Source organism: Engraulis encrasicolus, chromosome 22 (genome assembly GCF_034702125.1).
Source record: "Engraulis encrasicolus isolate BLACKSEA-1 chromosome 22, IST_EnEncr_1.0, whole genome shotgun sequence".
NCBI classification, from domain to species: domain Eukaryota; kingdom Metazoa; phylum Chordata; class Actinopteri; order Clupeiformes; family Engraulidae; genus Engraulis; species Engraulis encrasicolus.
Genome location: NC_085878.1, coordinates 11,918,240 through 11,933,755, shown reverse-complemented (window position 1 = coordinate 11,933,755; position 15,516 = coordinate 11,918,240). Strand labels below are relative to the sequence as shown.

The 15,516-nt window shown below is 41.4% G+C and overlaps 2 protein-coding genes across 3 annotated transcripts in view; both read right to left on the bottom strand.

The window, feature by feature from the left end:
* Nucleotides 1–5,447: 5,447 nt before the first annotated feature.
* bcl2l10 (BCL2 like 10) lies at nt 5,448–11,220 on the bottom strand. The gene is made up of 3 exons (XM_063189171.1): nt 11,125–11,220; nt 9,932–10,342; nt 5,448–6,379 (listed from the first exon to the last, which is right to left on the bottom strand). The coding sequence occupies exons 1-3, from the start codon at nt 11,206–11,208 to the stop codon at nt 6,257–6,259; spliced, it is 618 nt and encodes a 205-aa protein (XP_063045241.1). The 5' UTR covers nt 11,209–11,220; the 3' UTR covers nt 5,448–6,256.
* A 210-nt stretch (nt 11,221–11,430) lies between these two features.
* Nucleotides 11,431–15,516, bottom strand: part of gnb5b (guanine nucleotide binding protein (G protein), beta 5b) — an 11,583-nt gene continuing 7,497 nt past the window's right edge. For both annotated transcript variants that reach the window (XM_063188938.1, XM_063188939.1), the window contains exons 8-11: nt 14,626–14,674; nt 14,124–14,220; nt 12,606–12,772; nt 11,431–12,161 (exon numbers count right to left, since the gene is read on the bottom strand). In XM_063188938.1, coding sequence (XP_063045008.1) covers nt 12,150–12,161; nt 12,606–12,772; nt 14,124–14,220; nt 14,626–14,674 — 325 coding nt within the window. In that variant the 3' untranslated portion in view covers nt 11,431–12,149. The remainder of the gene's footprint in view (nt 12,162–12,605; nt 12,773–14,123; nt 14,221–14,625; nt 14,675–15,516) is intronic.

Sequence of the window (15,516 nt, the reverse complement as noted above, 5' to 3'; positions counted from 1 at the left end):
ACAGAAGAACATGACACGTTCTTCAAGCAAACTTTAATCTGTGCATAAATCAAACAGCGATGGATGGGCAGAGGGAACACACACTCTCCTTCGCCCCAGTCTCATAAAAGATAGGAATAGGCAAGTAGGGAGTGCTGACCAGTTCAGGCAGGTGATATTTCACTCCTCTAGGGCTGCACAGACCAGCAATTTCTCCACTCTCTAAAACCCAGCTGCCCTCGGCATTGATTCAGCACATATCCCAGCTTTATCACCGCAGTGCTATATACACACACCCTTTGGATGTGTTTTGGAACTCTGCTTAGCTCAGTGTTCTGTTGCACTCCCGGACCTTTCTGCTGTGGGATGCAGAATGAACATGATCTGATGGGAGCCATGTGGTGTTGGGACCATTGTCCCTTTTTTAATACTGGCCCTCTCTCCCGACTCCTTCTCTCCTTTGTTTAGTCTGGGGCTCCCTAGTTTATACAGGGAAACAATAGCTGAACAAAAAAAGACAACAGGATGAGAAGGGGGGTATGACAGCAATAGCATCTCTTAAAGGCTGGCATCTGCTGTTCTGTATAATGGGATTGAGGTCAAAGACATAATCTCCAGAGGTTCTCTGTATGTTGACTGATAATCTGTCTGCTGTTGGGGTCTGCTGTTCTGGCATTCTTGGGGCTATTCTCTTGCTTTGATACCATGGTTGTTTTCATGCCATGTCAGTTGCTTTGTTTGGCAGCTGTCATTTCTCATAACTATTCTAGACACATATATAAAGCTAAATCATGTAGGTGTGTGTGTGTGTGTGTGACAAGAGTGCAATAGAGAGAGAGAGAGAGAGAGAGAGAGAGAGAGAGAGAGAGAGAGAGAGAGAGAGAGAGAGAGAGAGAGAGAGAGAGAGAGAGAGAGAGAGAGTTTATAAAATGACTGTTCAGGTATAGGCAAATACAGTTCATTCAAGAGTTGTTTGGGTGTATGTATAACGGTTATTCAGGTGTAAAGGAGGTAGGCTATGCAGCACTTGCTCAGGTGTGTGTGTCATGCAGGTGTTGAGTATGTGTGTGATAGCTGTTCATGAGGTGACACTATGCCCAAGGGACAAGCATCCACATCCTCCATCACAACTGACGTTAAAGCAGCCAGGCTGGATCAAGGCAAAGCCAGTGTCGGCTGTACACATTCGGCATTCAAATGTCTACCCAGAGAGGGCTGCCAAGACTATATCAAGCCCTGCCGCTTGGACAGAGGGTGAGAGCGGGGCACAGATTATGATCCGCACCCCAGGGGATTAATTTGGTGGCAGCTCCGTATCACTCAGACTCTCAGAGGTCGAGATGTGGCCGGCAGAAATACAAGCCAGTGACAGTGCCGTGCTGCTTACAAGGGTGTCAGCCAGCGTCATTCGGAAGGAGGAGACAGAGGGTACAGCGTGTCCCCAGAAGGCAGGCGTGACAGCCAGTCAGCCATCCAGCCAACCCAACTCATCTCTCTTTTGCACAGGCTGTTCCCATTCCCATCATACTGACGTTAGAAAGGCCAATAGAAAGAATACAAATACTATAAATCTTTTCTACCTTTGAGGCCACAAAAATTAGTTTTATCGCAATAAGACACGGCCCCTGTTATAAATTAGCTGTTACTAGAATGGTAATGACCAAGTCGCAATGTCTTACTAAAGGCCCTGTGCACTGTCATAGTTGTGCAGTACTATGGTAGTACGGTTTTTCAGTGACTATTGCAGTGCTCCACTATCGGGACCATTTTGTGTTTACGCCCCACTGTTTACAGCTTGTAGCACCACTACTTAATTAGAAATGGTGCACATGATAAATTAATATGGATGGTGCTTATGGCATACCAAAAACGGCCTCTTGTTTCAAGGCGTGCACACACTGAACGAGCAGTTTCCTTTTCTTTTCTAAAATAGTCTGAACTGTGCCCCATGAACAAGATAACAGCCGCAAATGGCCGTTTGACTGGCATGGGAACCAAGGGCCTTTTTTCTTCCTGAGACAAGAACGGAATGTGAGGGAGGAGTCCCCATCTCTCTCTAGTGTTTGGTGTGAACTGTTGTGTGTTGAGAGCTTGGGTCAGACAACAGATACATACACATTGCAAGTGGTCTGAGGCCTATTGTGTTGTTCGTCGACAGGGACTTCACCTTCAACCAACCCAGCCCTCCTCCTCCTCCCGCTTTTCTCAGCCTCTGAATCTTCCCATCGCTGTTCTATTATTAAGGCTTTTTGCATCAGAGGGGACAATCGTATCAGCCATGCTTGTTTTCAGAGCTTCCTGTGCGACATGAGCCTGTTGTGTGGGAGTCTCACTACAGCAAGTGCAAAGTTTATTTGCAGACTGGCTCCATTGTAAAATAGTGTGTCTCTGGGGTGACGTCAGCCATTCCCAGTAGGCCATCATGTAAATTCTAAATAAATAGAGATACAAAAACGGGTACACAATGCAGCACAGGCACGAGGTACGCTTGTCAGTTTTACAATATGCCTAGAAGGCGCATTAAACAAAGCATGTCTTGCATGCACAACTAAACCAGCAAAAAGTGCATTGCGTTCATTCAGAAATTCATTCTTTCAAGTGTCTGCTATGTTCTGAAAAGCAGAGAAAAGCCACTGTCAAAAGAACATGTCAAATTCTCTTGTACTGGCATAGATGATAAAAAAAACTTTGTGTGCATGCCCAAAAAAGGAGCTGTGGGAGCAGGCAGGATGTAAGTCAGCGTTTTCTATTGATACCAGTTCTGAGAAATATATAAAAAGCACAAGAGGAAAGACAGAGAGGCTAGCCTCATCAAGCAACTATGCATCAGTGGAGAAAACAGCTACTGTAGATGCGTAGATCAAAAGTAAAACAATTCAGGTGACCTAACCATTCAGACCACACTTGCCCTTGCAGTGTAATTAAACCACTAACAATGACAAAGGTTGAAGGAGTGTAAACCACCAGAACACCTGGGCTTTCACAGGGGACTCAGAATATAGATTTGGGTTTTATTTAAAGCAGACAAACGATCAACCAACCAACGAAGCAAAGAAAAAGAATGAAAATTGTTTGTGCTGGGAGCATTGCAAGGTTGCACTTTTGATACCATATACCTGAATTGTCCAAGCTATACATAAAAAACCATGTGGTACTTCTGCAGACGAAGGTTGAAGGAGTGTAAACCACCCGAAGACCAGGGTTTCAGTGCTGGAATGAAATTATAGGTAACAAAATGAAAACTGCGTGCTTGAAACATTTTAAGGTTGCACTTTCTGATTCTATACCTGAACTGACTCTTTGAAAAAGTATGATTTTACAACTTGATATGTAAAATGGACGGGCATGAGATAAGGAGTCAAAATTAGCCCTCGTCGTCATGATGGGATCCTGTCATGAGTGGAGCGGGAAGAAGGAAATTCGATCACCGTGATATTTTTTTGATGTGGCAGATCTAAGGTAGATACCAGATGTCCCTCTTGGCTTCAGAAAAAAAAATGTTGCCTTTGTAAACCAGATGAGCATAATAAGAACACAAATCATTAGACCGGTCGATTGGCTGATAACTCCTATGAAGTGTTTTAAGGACATGGGAGAAGGGCAAACTTTTTACTTTCTGACTGCAGAATGGAAACAAAGCCTTTAATGAAATAACGAATATGCACTTCCAATCCATACCATAAAGTTGAAGATCACTACTTTCTGTAAGGATTGCTTCATTTTGTAAAACATGGATTCAAAAAAGAAACACCACAATCAGGGCTTTGAACCGGTTCAAGGAACGAAAACGAAAACCGGGAACTTTTTGTATTTTACAGGGAACAGAAACGAAACCGGAAACGTTATAATTTTTTATGTTCTGGAACGGAAACACTTATTTAAAAATAATGGTAACCGGTTAATACCGTTCCTCAAACAAACAAAAAAAGTAATTATTTTCCTGCGCACGTTACCATGACGGCTGAGGTTCACGTCCTGTGTGACAGCTGACATTCTCTGACTGAATGGAGAGAGACTACAAAGTCTCCACTCCACATCTTAAATAAGAGAAACCACTGTCATACAAAAGGGCAAAGTTTCCATTGCATCATTGTAAGACATTGCAGAGAAGCACGTGTAAAGTGCACAGAGAATGTTCAACGTTATTGGGCATCCATTAAATATGCACAAACTCACAATGTCCATCATAGCCCTCCCCGTGACCCAAGTCAGCATGGAGCGTGCATTTTCATCATTGAAGTTTATTCTCCGCTTCTCCGCTTAGGTCGTCCCTGAATGACAACATTCTGGAGGATATTCTTTTCATCTGATAAACAGTTTGGAATGTAGGCTGACTCATTTGCACTTCCGTCTTTCTTGGTTAATTAACGTCAGTTAGGCCTATCGGCGTAATCAGCTGACAGGAACGAAATTAACCGTTCCGGGAACAGTATTTTTTTGTTCTAACCGGTTCAGGAACGTCAATTTATTGGTGGAACTCATAACCGGAAACGTTATAATTCCGTTTCTGTTCGGAACGGAACGTTTGGAAAAAAATAACGGTTCAAAGCCCTGAACACAATAACTATCTCCAAGTCATTGTTTTTCACATTTTCTGTCTCTGCTGACCAAGCTTTCTCATGATGATGACAGGGATTGCAACCAGACGTACCACAGGCATTTTCCTACACAGAGCAGCTAGTCACAAGACACCTTCCCTACGGGCTCCATTACCTTTACTTAGACAAGCTAGTTCTGACAGAGCCGCTCACGCTGCTGTTGCTGCCAACTTGCTTTAGAAGCAGAGGGCTGAATGGACTAACCCTCAGCCTAGGTCAGCAAAGCAGCCACTGGGGACTAAGAGATGAAGTGGTATGTAATGCATAAAGAGTCAAAAATATCTAATCTATATTGGTCATAAATTAGTATCAAAATATGATTTGGAATGCAAACATAAGCCACAATAGGATTTTGCTGGAGAAGATGAAAGACTCACATGTGTTTTTTAGGCTACTTCCACTGTAGTTCATTTGCAAATGGAAATGTACCAAAGTTACCACATTTCTAGACACTAGTCTAGACTCAAGTCATGATGGGTGAGAAACAGAAAGTAGCAAAGCCAATACAAAAAGGCAGCATACAAAAGCGTCAGTTGCAAATGAAAGAAGTGCCTGTATGTTCTGTCATTCTTAGAGTTGTCATGTTAGGTACTTTCACCATTAGAGTAAAAATGAAAGAAGCAGATCAAAAATGTATGCACGCAATACCAAGACATTCAAGGTTCACAAGAAGTAGAAGCCGAGACAGGGGAAAGATCCCCGTCAGTACCTGATAAATGAATGTGAAGGTCTGACTTAACCATCACTTTGGTCACACTGCTACCTCAAACATGCCACACAAACACACCCATCATCTCTCCCTGGGTCTTAACACATAATTAACACAAATACGGTCATCAGTGCATACTACACACACATACACACCACATGGCCATTTTTATTGTACCATTTTTATTAAGAAAAGTGTTAAATAAATTAAATGATGTAAAAATATAATGCTTTTTGGGGACATGGGACATTGAAATGATTTGTTCTTAAATGCTAAATAAATAATTTTGACATTTTGGTCACTTAAAAGGTTAGTGGACTAGAGCGTTGAATGCTTGCAGATGGAAACAAGCTAGCACCAAGTTTCTTACCTTCTTAAAAACAGACAAAAAAACTCCAAATTCATAAAAGAGCATCTCAGTCAAAATGGGCAAACAAAAATAAAAAAGTGATGATGTTTGCTAATTGGCTACAGTTTTACAGTTCATATAAATATATTACTTTTTCAAGCCATGTATGGTTCCATCCACAACAGGTCAATGAAGGAAAACAGAACTGAGGATTTCTTTCAGCCGTGTTCACATGATCGAAAGGAAAAAAATCCCACCAAAAACAAAATCTCAGACTGTTCATCAGGTATTACACATCACAGAGGTGAATGAATGACAAGTGTTGTCATTTACAAAATAGACTTTGACAGTAGAAAAAGATATGTAAAAATTTCCAAAGATTTCAGAAGGCCATGTCGTCAATTCTACAATCATCCTTTTTAAGTTATACGAAATCTGTTGTCATCATAATTTAAAAGCAAAAGGTAAAGTTGTCGTGTGTGTGTGTGTGTGCGTGTGCGCGCATGTGTGTGGGAACATTCACCTTTCTTGAGATGTGACTGACACTGACCCTACTCGTGAGGGAGGGATGAAACTTTAATGGCAGATGAGAAATGCTATCTGGACCCAGCTCAGCTCAGCTCAGCGTACGAGCAGGAAAGTAAGGCCTGCGATGCCCACTCCAGCGGCGGCGAACAGTGCTGTCTTCATGGACGATTCGTGGTTGACCTCCCGAGCTGCCCGCGAGAACTTGCAGAAACCTTCCTGCAGGGCACAGAGCAGCCAACTTAGAGTTAGACATCATTCATAAGTGGAAGCAGCATGGCATCACTCAACAAAATGGCTTTGCTAGATTTGCAACACCCACATCTGCAGCAAACAAATTCAGTGCCTAGGCAACAAAATATTTGGAAGTATATGGGAGTATTGAAGTGGAATTTAGTTTCTCTACATACAGTCCCAAGAAAAAGTTTGTACACCCTTTGAAATTTCTTACCTTTCTGTTAAAATTGGTCATAAAACATGGTCTGATCTTCCCGGAAATCCCAAGAAGGAACAACCAGAGTCTGCTTTAACTAATTCAACCCCAACATTTACAAGTTTTCATATTTTCATTGGCCATAAGATATAAACATTCACAGGACAGCAAGGCATAAGTAAGTACGCCCTAGCATTCAATAGGTTTTAACCCTAAATTAGTCACAATAACCTCAACCAGATGTTTCCTGTAGTTGCAGATCAGATTAACAAAACAATCTGGATGTATCTGGTCTCCCTCTTCTTTAGAAAACTGCCTCTCGTCAGCAAGGTTTGTGGGATCTCTGGAGTGCATAGCTTTCTTGACTTCATGCCATATAATCTCAATTGTTTTTTGTCAGGGCTTTGACTGGGCTATTCCAGAATGTGTATTTCATTATTATGAAGCCATTCTAAAGTCGATTTGCTTCTAAAGTATGGGTTGTTGTCACATTTCAGGACCTATACTCTTGTGTGCTTCAACTGTTTGACAGACTATCTCACTGTTTTCAGTAAAATATCTCGATAAACTTCTGAGTTCATTGTTCCACTGATAACAGCAAACTGAAAAGGGCCTGAGGCAGGAAGGTAGCCGCATATAATGATGCTCCCGCCACCATACTCAAAGGTGGAGATGATGTTTTGGTGAAGGTGTGGTTCTCCAGTTCTCCTCCAAACATGACATTGTGTGTTCCCCTGAACAATTCAACTTTGGTTTCAACGTTGGTCTACAGAATATTTTGCAGTAATTCTATGAAGCATATAAATGCTTTTTCGCAAACCTCAAAAGTGCAGCAATATTTTTTTGGTCAGAAACCCCATTAATTTTAGATTGGCAGAATTAATCCCATTTTTAGCTATTCTTGGTTACATCTCCTCTTCTGAGTATGGTGGCGGGAGCATCATTATATGCGGCTTCCTTGCTGCCTCAGGCCCTTGAAAGTTTGCTATTATCAGTGGAACAATGAACTCAAATTTATTGTGATATTTTACAGAAAAAACGTGAGGAAGTCTGTCACACAGTTGAAACACACAAGAGTATGGGTCCTGACATGTGACAACAACCCATACTTTAGAAGCAAATCGACTTTAGAATGGCTTCATAATAATGAAATACACATTCTGAAATAGCCCAGTCAAAGCCCTGACAAAAACAATTGAGATTATATGGCATGAAGTCAAGAAAGCTATGCACTCCAGACATCCCACAAACCTTGCTGACGAGAGGCAGTTCTCTAAAGAAGAGGGAGACAAGATACAAACAGATTGTTTTGTTAATCTGATCTGCAACTACAGGACAAGTCTGGTTGATGATATTGCAACTAACTGAGGGTTAAAACCTACTTAATGCAAGGGTGTACTTACTTATGCCCTGCTCTCCTGTGAATGTTATGGCCTTATGACCAATAAAAATATGATAACATGTAAATGTTTGGGTGGAATTAATTAAAGCAGACTCTGGTTGTTCCTTCTTGAGATTTCCGGGAAGATCAGACCATGTTTTATGATCAATTTTGACAGAAATGTAAGAAATTTCAAAGGGTGTACAAACTTTTTCTTGGGACTGTATATATATTTGTTGAGGCATTTTGCTTTTCATTTTAGAGAGGAGGGCATAACCATCTGGGCCTGTAAACAACACTTGCTTAGTACTTTTGATTGTCATTAATAAGAAGTCTATGTAATGAATAGAACCATCTGTTGCACTGAATGCTTGAGTATTTATTAGCGTAATAAATACTAGCCTAGTGTCCAAAGAATATATTAGGTACTTTCAGTTGTGAAGACAACACCCTAGTACACATCAACTGCTGTGGAGGAAAACATATCACATACAAATGGCATGGTTATGTAACCCAGTGTAAATAAATGCAACCCAGTGCCGTAACCAATTACACATCTCTTACCAATCACTCTTTGAATGATCAGAACATTCTCATTAAGCCAAACTAAGACAACGACACAGGCAATGTCTTTTAGCCAAACTAAGGCAACCAAAGAAACAATGCCATTTACTAAAAACAACAACCAAAGTGGGGGGTGAGGCTGTGATAGTGCTGCTTCTCAGTAGGGCCTGCTAGTGGTAGCCAAGAGCTGCAGCTGCCTGGAGGAGGCAGCCCCGACCACCTGCTGCAGGGCTGTGAAAGGGGCCAGGTGCTACTCGCTGACTGCCTTATTATGTGCAACCAGCTTTGCCTTGCCTTCAAGACAAAGCTCTGGGGCCAGGCCTTGTATTTACGGAAGTGTCACGCGTGGACCATGAAAAACCAACAGTCTGTTAACATCAGAGGGAGAGAAAGAGAAAAACACCCTCCGTGGCCAATTGTGTGTCGTGGTTCAAGTTTTGGTGAACAGCTGCTATATGTGGGCATGCGTTGTATGGTTTCTGCTACAAGAACCGATCCTTTACTCCCATCCTCCCCCGACCCAACACCATACCCCGCATGCGCACGCACGACCACACGATCACCCACACCCACTTTTCTCCACCTTCATTACTTGTCTAGCAACGTGTTTCTGAGTACAATGTGACTGGGAAACTATCTGTGTTATTAACACAATTACTACTCTGTCATTACCTTTCCAAAATGATGGCCTCCCCATGTTTTTGTATAATGTGAATTACAGAAAACATCAGTGACCAATACAATACACTGGTGCTGACTGAAAGCTACATCAAAAACCTTTCAGTGCCAGTTTATGCATCGGCTTGGTTGGGAAAACACCTTGCATTTATTCCCCTTCAACAGCAAATGTATTCCCACGACTTACATTTGCAAATGTTTTAAGTTTCATTCTGTCTCAAAACAGGCTGCCTGATACTTTCAACACGGGAGACTGCTTGCTGGGCCTTACGACTCCATGTTCAAGGGCTCTTGGAACCACAGGCAGACATTCCTCAGATTCTTTGGCCTCCATCACTCTCTAATTGACTCAAACATAAGAGGCCACAAGAAGGTATCTGAAAAGCTCCCCTCTCCATTTCCTGGCAGAGATATCATTTAGGATGAAGCAGCAACTAAGTATTCAAAGACAAGACATACATCAGAAACTTTGCTTCTCTTAAAGTTTCAAAAGGCCACTCGTAGCCTATTATTAAGTCCCCCAACCTCACAAATGCAACTTGATATGAATACCAGTACCACCAGTTGTGATAAGAGGGACAGGAGACAGTAAATATGAGATGTATAGGCCTATAAAAGGCAATGAAGTGGTTTGACAACTGAGGCATTGATGCATATTTGTTTGCTAAGTGGGATTTCATACCAAAGACATTTCCATTAAGAAAACAGTCCTTACCCAGCCTTCATTCTCCACCAGCCAGTCCCGCTTCTCCTGCCCCAAGTAGTCTGCTATTGTGTGAGCCAGTCTCTGGCAACAGTCTCTGCCTCCTTCCCTGGTGTACAATTTAGTGACCAGCACTCCGGTAAATGTGAATAAGGAGACAACCCTCCCCCAGTTCAGTTTTCCATCCCCGACCAGTTCCTCCATCACACCCCGCAGGCTGCTGCTCGGGTCGGATCCGCAGGAGCCCAGGAATGTTTGGGACAGGGACTGGAACTTCGAGCTGTGCTGTTGCTCCAGCTCCTTGGCTAGGTGTCTCATCGCTACAGCTGACTCGCTGGGAGGTGTCCGTTGGATCCCGCTGCAGAAACCGATGTAATCTTCTGCAAGCTCCAGCGTCTCATTCCACAACCAACAGGACATTTTCTGCAACAACACAAAAACATTTTACTGTATTGCCCTATTTTCCATCAATGCGCAACCAAAAACGCACCCCATGATCCTCCATCGCTGAGTAATCTCTGAGTATTTCTACTGAACAAAGGCTATGAAGCTTGGAGGAGGATGGATATTTCCGTTTCTGATTCAGTTTACATAACCTATTCATAGCACACCATCTAAAGCAGGGTCTTTGCAGACAAGGCATGAACACACTGCTATGCCTCCAACGCTATAAATAGTAAGCATACCTGTATAATTTGGTCACCAACAGCGACCGTCTCCGCAGTATAGATAGCCTAGTTATCAGAAAGAAAGCTCTAAAATAGATAGCGACCGTTAGCTTCCGCCGTACATTAGCAAATGCCCGGTCTCCGACCTGTCAAAACGTTGACTCTCACCTCACCGGTGCCTCACTGCAATAAGATGCTTGGTCAAATACAACGCGAACTGTTTATGTGAAAATGGTGTGCAACGTTATTGTAAATATATTCGCTGTACTGTCAAGCCAACCAGCAGGCTAACATTTAACAAAATGAGAGCTAACTTGCTAACAAGGAATCTGTCAATGAAGTCTTGCTAGAGGCCTCCACCAAGCGAGACACAAAGAAAAGATACCTACAAAGAAACGTTTTGTATGACGAAGATATAGTCATTTTTAAAGTGCAAACTATATTAAATGCACCCCAGTATTATTAGGAAACAATTCATACACACAAATGTTAAAACCCAACACATTATTTTCAATAAAACGAATTTAAAGCACTCACCCTCCCAGCGACGTCAGTCTTCTCCACGTACGGACGAGCGAAGGGACAACCTCTCTTCACAAAGCACTTCCCGTTCTTTACCATTTTTGTATCGCTTTATTCATGTGGCTCCTCCCCCAACACGCGTCACACGCACGTTCACAACAGCATGCTTTATGAATTAAAATCCAGCCTATGAAATAGGACTACTTTTTAATCTTCCAATGTGGTTCATTTTCTTCTCCTAGTCTTTTTTCCTTTGTCAAAAATTCAACAATGGGGATAACATTCAATGCACACAAGACAGACATACTTCCAAGTGTTTCTTTATTTATTCAAATTGGGCTATGTGTACAGAAATTGCAGTCAGTAGGCAGAAAGAGGGGGTTGATTCATCAACTAACTTGTCTTTACACTTCAAAAATCTTGTCTCAAGACAAACCAAAACAGCACTGCTTTATTTATTTAATAAAATATGGCATGATCCTGAGTAGTAGGTCCTAGGTTAATAATGTAGACCACATGTAACTTCTAATTTATGTTAGGCAAACAATTAGGAGAGAATGGTGAGCTTACTTACTGCAAATTAAAAACGGCCAGCGCCTTCACACATGGCAAAAACACATGGCACATTTTCAGTCTGTATATCTCCCCATATCTTGGAAACATAAGGACTACCCTAGTCATGTTTTTGAAAAGAAAAAAATATATATACAGTATAGATAACTTTCAACAAATTTATATTGACCATGTCAATGACAGCAGTAACTTTTATTTTTCCATAATCATAAATATATGATTTTGACAGCCTAACAGTTGAGGTAGGGAGAGAGGCTGGAACAGATGCCATCATGTGAGCTAAAAGAAAACAGTGTTGCAGGTAACACCTAAAATTCAGTGCTCTAAAAAAGCCCTCATCCCAGACACACATATTACAATTCATGTGTCATCCTGTGATCATCCAAAGCATGCACAGCGATGGTCAAGTCCATGGTCACACATTCTCCTGTTCACTGCATCTCCTTTCTTTCTCTCTTCATGGTGCTTTAGGCCCAAACCTGCAACACATAGGGAAAGCTTGTTGTCATATGATGTTAATGTCAATAAATAAACTGATGCACAAGTACACAGATACCCTTACATGTTACTAAATAAATAGATAAAAACACGTTGTTATACCAGAGGAAGAGGAATAAGCATTGTCGTAGTAACCCTTTCATGCTAATTAGATCGCCTGAGATCCCATATCACTGTGTGCTTTACTTCAAAACAACATTGCTATGACATTACCAGCATATTAAGGCTCTGTCATTACCATTTTGGTAGCAACAAGCTTGTAACAGAGGCTCTGCTATGAAAGGGTTAAACTATTGTAAGTGGAGGTCCCTAGACAAAATGTTGGTGCTTTCCACTGATGTGTTTCAGACGAAGTGGTCAAGTGGTGGTTGGTTGGCAGGGGCAACCAGCAATCCAACCAACCAGAAGACACCCATCCATCTCACCCTCAGCGTGTTGTCCCACGATGCCGTGCAGAAGGAGGTGCCGTCAGGAGCCATGCGCAAACTGCTGATGCGGTTCTCGTGTCCGTACAGGATGTTGAGTCGGGTTCCCTTCAGCACGTCCCATACATTGACGGTGTAGTCATTGTAGCCAGCAAACAACAGGCGTCCTACAGAGAGAGGAAAATATATTTTTTTACCCCCAAGATATTTTTATGGGCTTTTTGAGTCTTTATTCGAGATTGGAAAGTGTGTGAGAGAGGCAGGACATGAGTGGGGTTGAGAGACATAGATCAGGACTTTGGGTCAGGATCAAATATGGGTTCCCGGTGTGATGGTACAGCTCCTTAGCCCACCAAGGCATGGCGCTCCCACAGAGAGGAAACGATTGAAGCATGTTGTCGACACCAAATAGCTCGAGTCCCTCCATGTGAGGGTGCATCACCTTTTCTTCCACATACATGAGAGGAGTTTTCCCTTTGTCACTGGCAGTAGTTTTTCAAGTTGTTCACAACCTTTATTGAACTTCCTCAGTGACATTATGGCCTAATATAATGAAATTCTCAATATATGTGAGGATGAAGTAGGCCTACAGTATTACGGGAAAGGCCTTTATCACATACTGTAATAAGCTTACAAGAACTCTGTTTACATGCTAATCACACTGACAGAAACAACAAGCATGACCAACTAGCATGACCTCATAGTTTCATGGAAAGAAATATGGGGATGTATGAGAGAGAAAGGGAAGTATTGGACATGGTCACATCATCGCTGCTGTCTACATGAAATCATGTGAGATGATGTGAGTGAGAGTCTCAAAGCCCTGATCCTCTCAGTTTCTTCCCCACTTGCTGTTTTTTTGACTGATTGGTTGTATTGGTTTGTCAAACCAAACCAAACCAGACCAAACTAACCAAAGAGATACAGTTTTGGTCATGTTAATTTGACTTTCTGTCAAGTTTTGAAGGTATTGTTCTGACCATGGGCATCTTCTTTTTCTGGAAATTCAAATGACTTCAATTACATGAGTTAAATGAAAAATGAGTACTGTACTGTATGCAAAATCTTGAATGAAGTGCTTGGGAAAGGAAATCTACCCTCTCTGAATGCTTTTTAGCTCCTATTGTGTTCATGGCTGTTACTCAAGAAGTAAGGGTTAGCCTACTTTTAGCCAGGCACATGACGTGTGAAGTGATGGCTCATCGGCCACAACACAACCTTTGACTGGACGTGTTTACCACAGTTGGGGTTAGTTCATGTCACTGCATGTCACATGCCACTGGTGTAACAGGGAAACAATAACTAACATGTTTCCAAACAACCTGTTCATTTACATGTTGATGACCTACCAAAGAAATCCTCAATTGAAAACCATTGATATGTGCATTAATCAAAAACTGATGGTGCACTGATAGCTTGTTATCTTTAATTCAATTTCAACTTAATTTCAGTTTGTGTAAATTCACAAGATAACGATAACCATCCCAACTAATGATAACTTTGATCATATCCCCTTACCACTCTGAGAGAAGTCCACACTGTTGGCACCAAAGATGACACTGTCTTTGGAGAAGACAGCCACCTCACGATCAGCTCGCAAATCATAAAAACGACACTGTAAAACAAAAACAACGAAATAAACACTTACAGGTATGCAACATTTGACTGGATTATTTGATTTATATGGCATTTGAATTATAATATGAAAATGTATAAATAAAGATGAGTTTATGTGTATGTGATGTGCATTTTGTGTATATCCATTTTTATCATATATACAAATGTACTTCAACTGTTAGTTTATCTGAAACAGTACTGAGAGATTGTAGCTGGCCATTTCAACTAACATGACATTTCCCCCGTGATATCACCAACGTGATGTCATCCACCAGATCACCAAATCAATGATCAAATCCAGTAAATCAATTGGACAGATAATTTCCCGAAACAGCTAGAGAACGAATGGCAAAACAGTGTGGCTATTATGGATTAGTGAATGTGTGTTGAACCCTGTACTCACCGTGGCATCATCTGAACCTGTAGCAAATGCATCGCCACTGGGGTAGAACCTGGGAGAGTGAAATTAAACACATATAAGAAATAATGTCGCTGGCCTGCCTGAGATTCATGCTGAAACGGACACCCTGAAAAGGTGATACTTCCATCATGATCTATAATCAGTCAATATGCTGAGTTGACAAAGACACTTATGTGAAAGGGCCAATGGTAGTATGGGCTGTGGTGGAAGTAGACCACTGAGGTGCTGGTTACACGTTTGCAGATATTTTGAAATGCATATATTTTTTATCTGTTTATGTGTAAACACGACATGTATGTGGATAAAAATGAAAACTCCATTGTGACAAGTGTGTTTTAGTTCCTTAAAGTGGATATTTTTAAAGCCAGAGTTTCGACATGTTCATTCTAAAACTCCAAAATCAATGCGTTTCCAAATATATCCATATACGTGGAAACAACTTCTGAGAACCACAACAGGAAATGGCCAGAAGCAATTATCATACAGACAGATTTCAATATCTCTCTGGTCTAGACCCGACACTGAGACTGCATTTTCCATGCTTTGTTTTCTGGAATAAATAATGATTGATGCATCAACAGACATACCACATCCTTTTTCTTATACCCAGTAGTAGTCTCTGATGTTTAATCCTAATGAAATAATTCAGCTCCTCAACTTTATATACTCCTTACTGTAATTTATAGTACATCATTTCCTCCAGGACCTATTAAGTAACTCTACTTCATAATTTTGAAATCGGTTTTAACTCACAGATCATTTTGATATATTCTAATAAGCAAGTAATATTAATCTTATTGTGAATAAAATAAACAAAGTGCGCTTCCATTTAACTGCACTTTGCATTAAATGCAAAAAAAAGTTGAACGTGTG

Bases quoted from the DNA above. Each gene is read 5' to 3' on its own strand.
- bcl2l10 (XM_063189171.1), bottom strand. From the start codon at position 11,208: ATGGTAAAGAACGGGAAGTGCTTTGTGAAGAGAGGTTGTCCCTTCGCT. The intron at 10,343-11,124 runs GTGAGTGCTTTA...GTGTTGTTGCAG, and splicing joins AGACTGACGTCGCTGGGAGG to AAAATGTCCTGTTGGTTGTG. The intron at 6,380-9,931 runs GTAAGGACTGTT...TGTGCCCTGCAG, and splicing joins TGGTGGAGAATGAAGGCTGG to GAAGGTTTCTGCAAGTTCTC.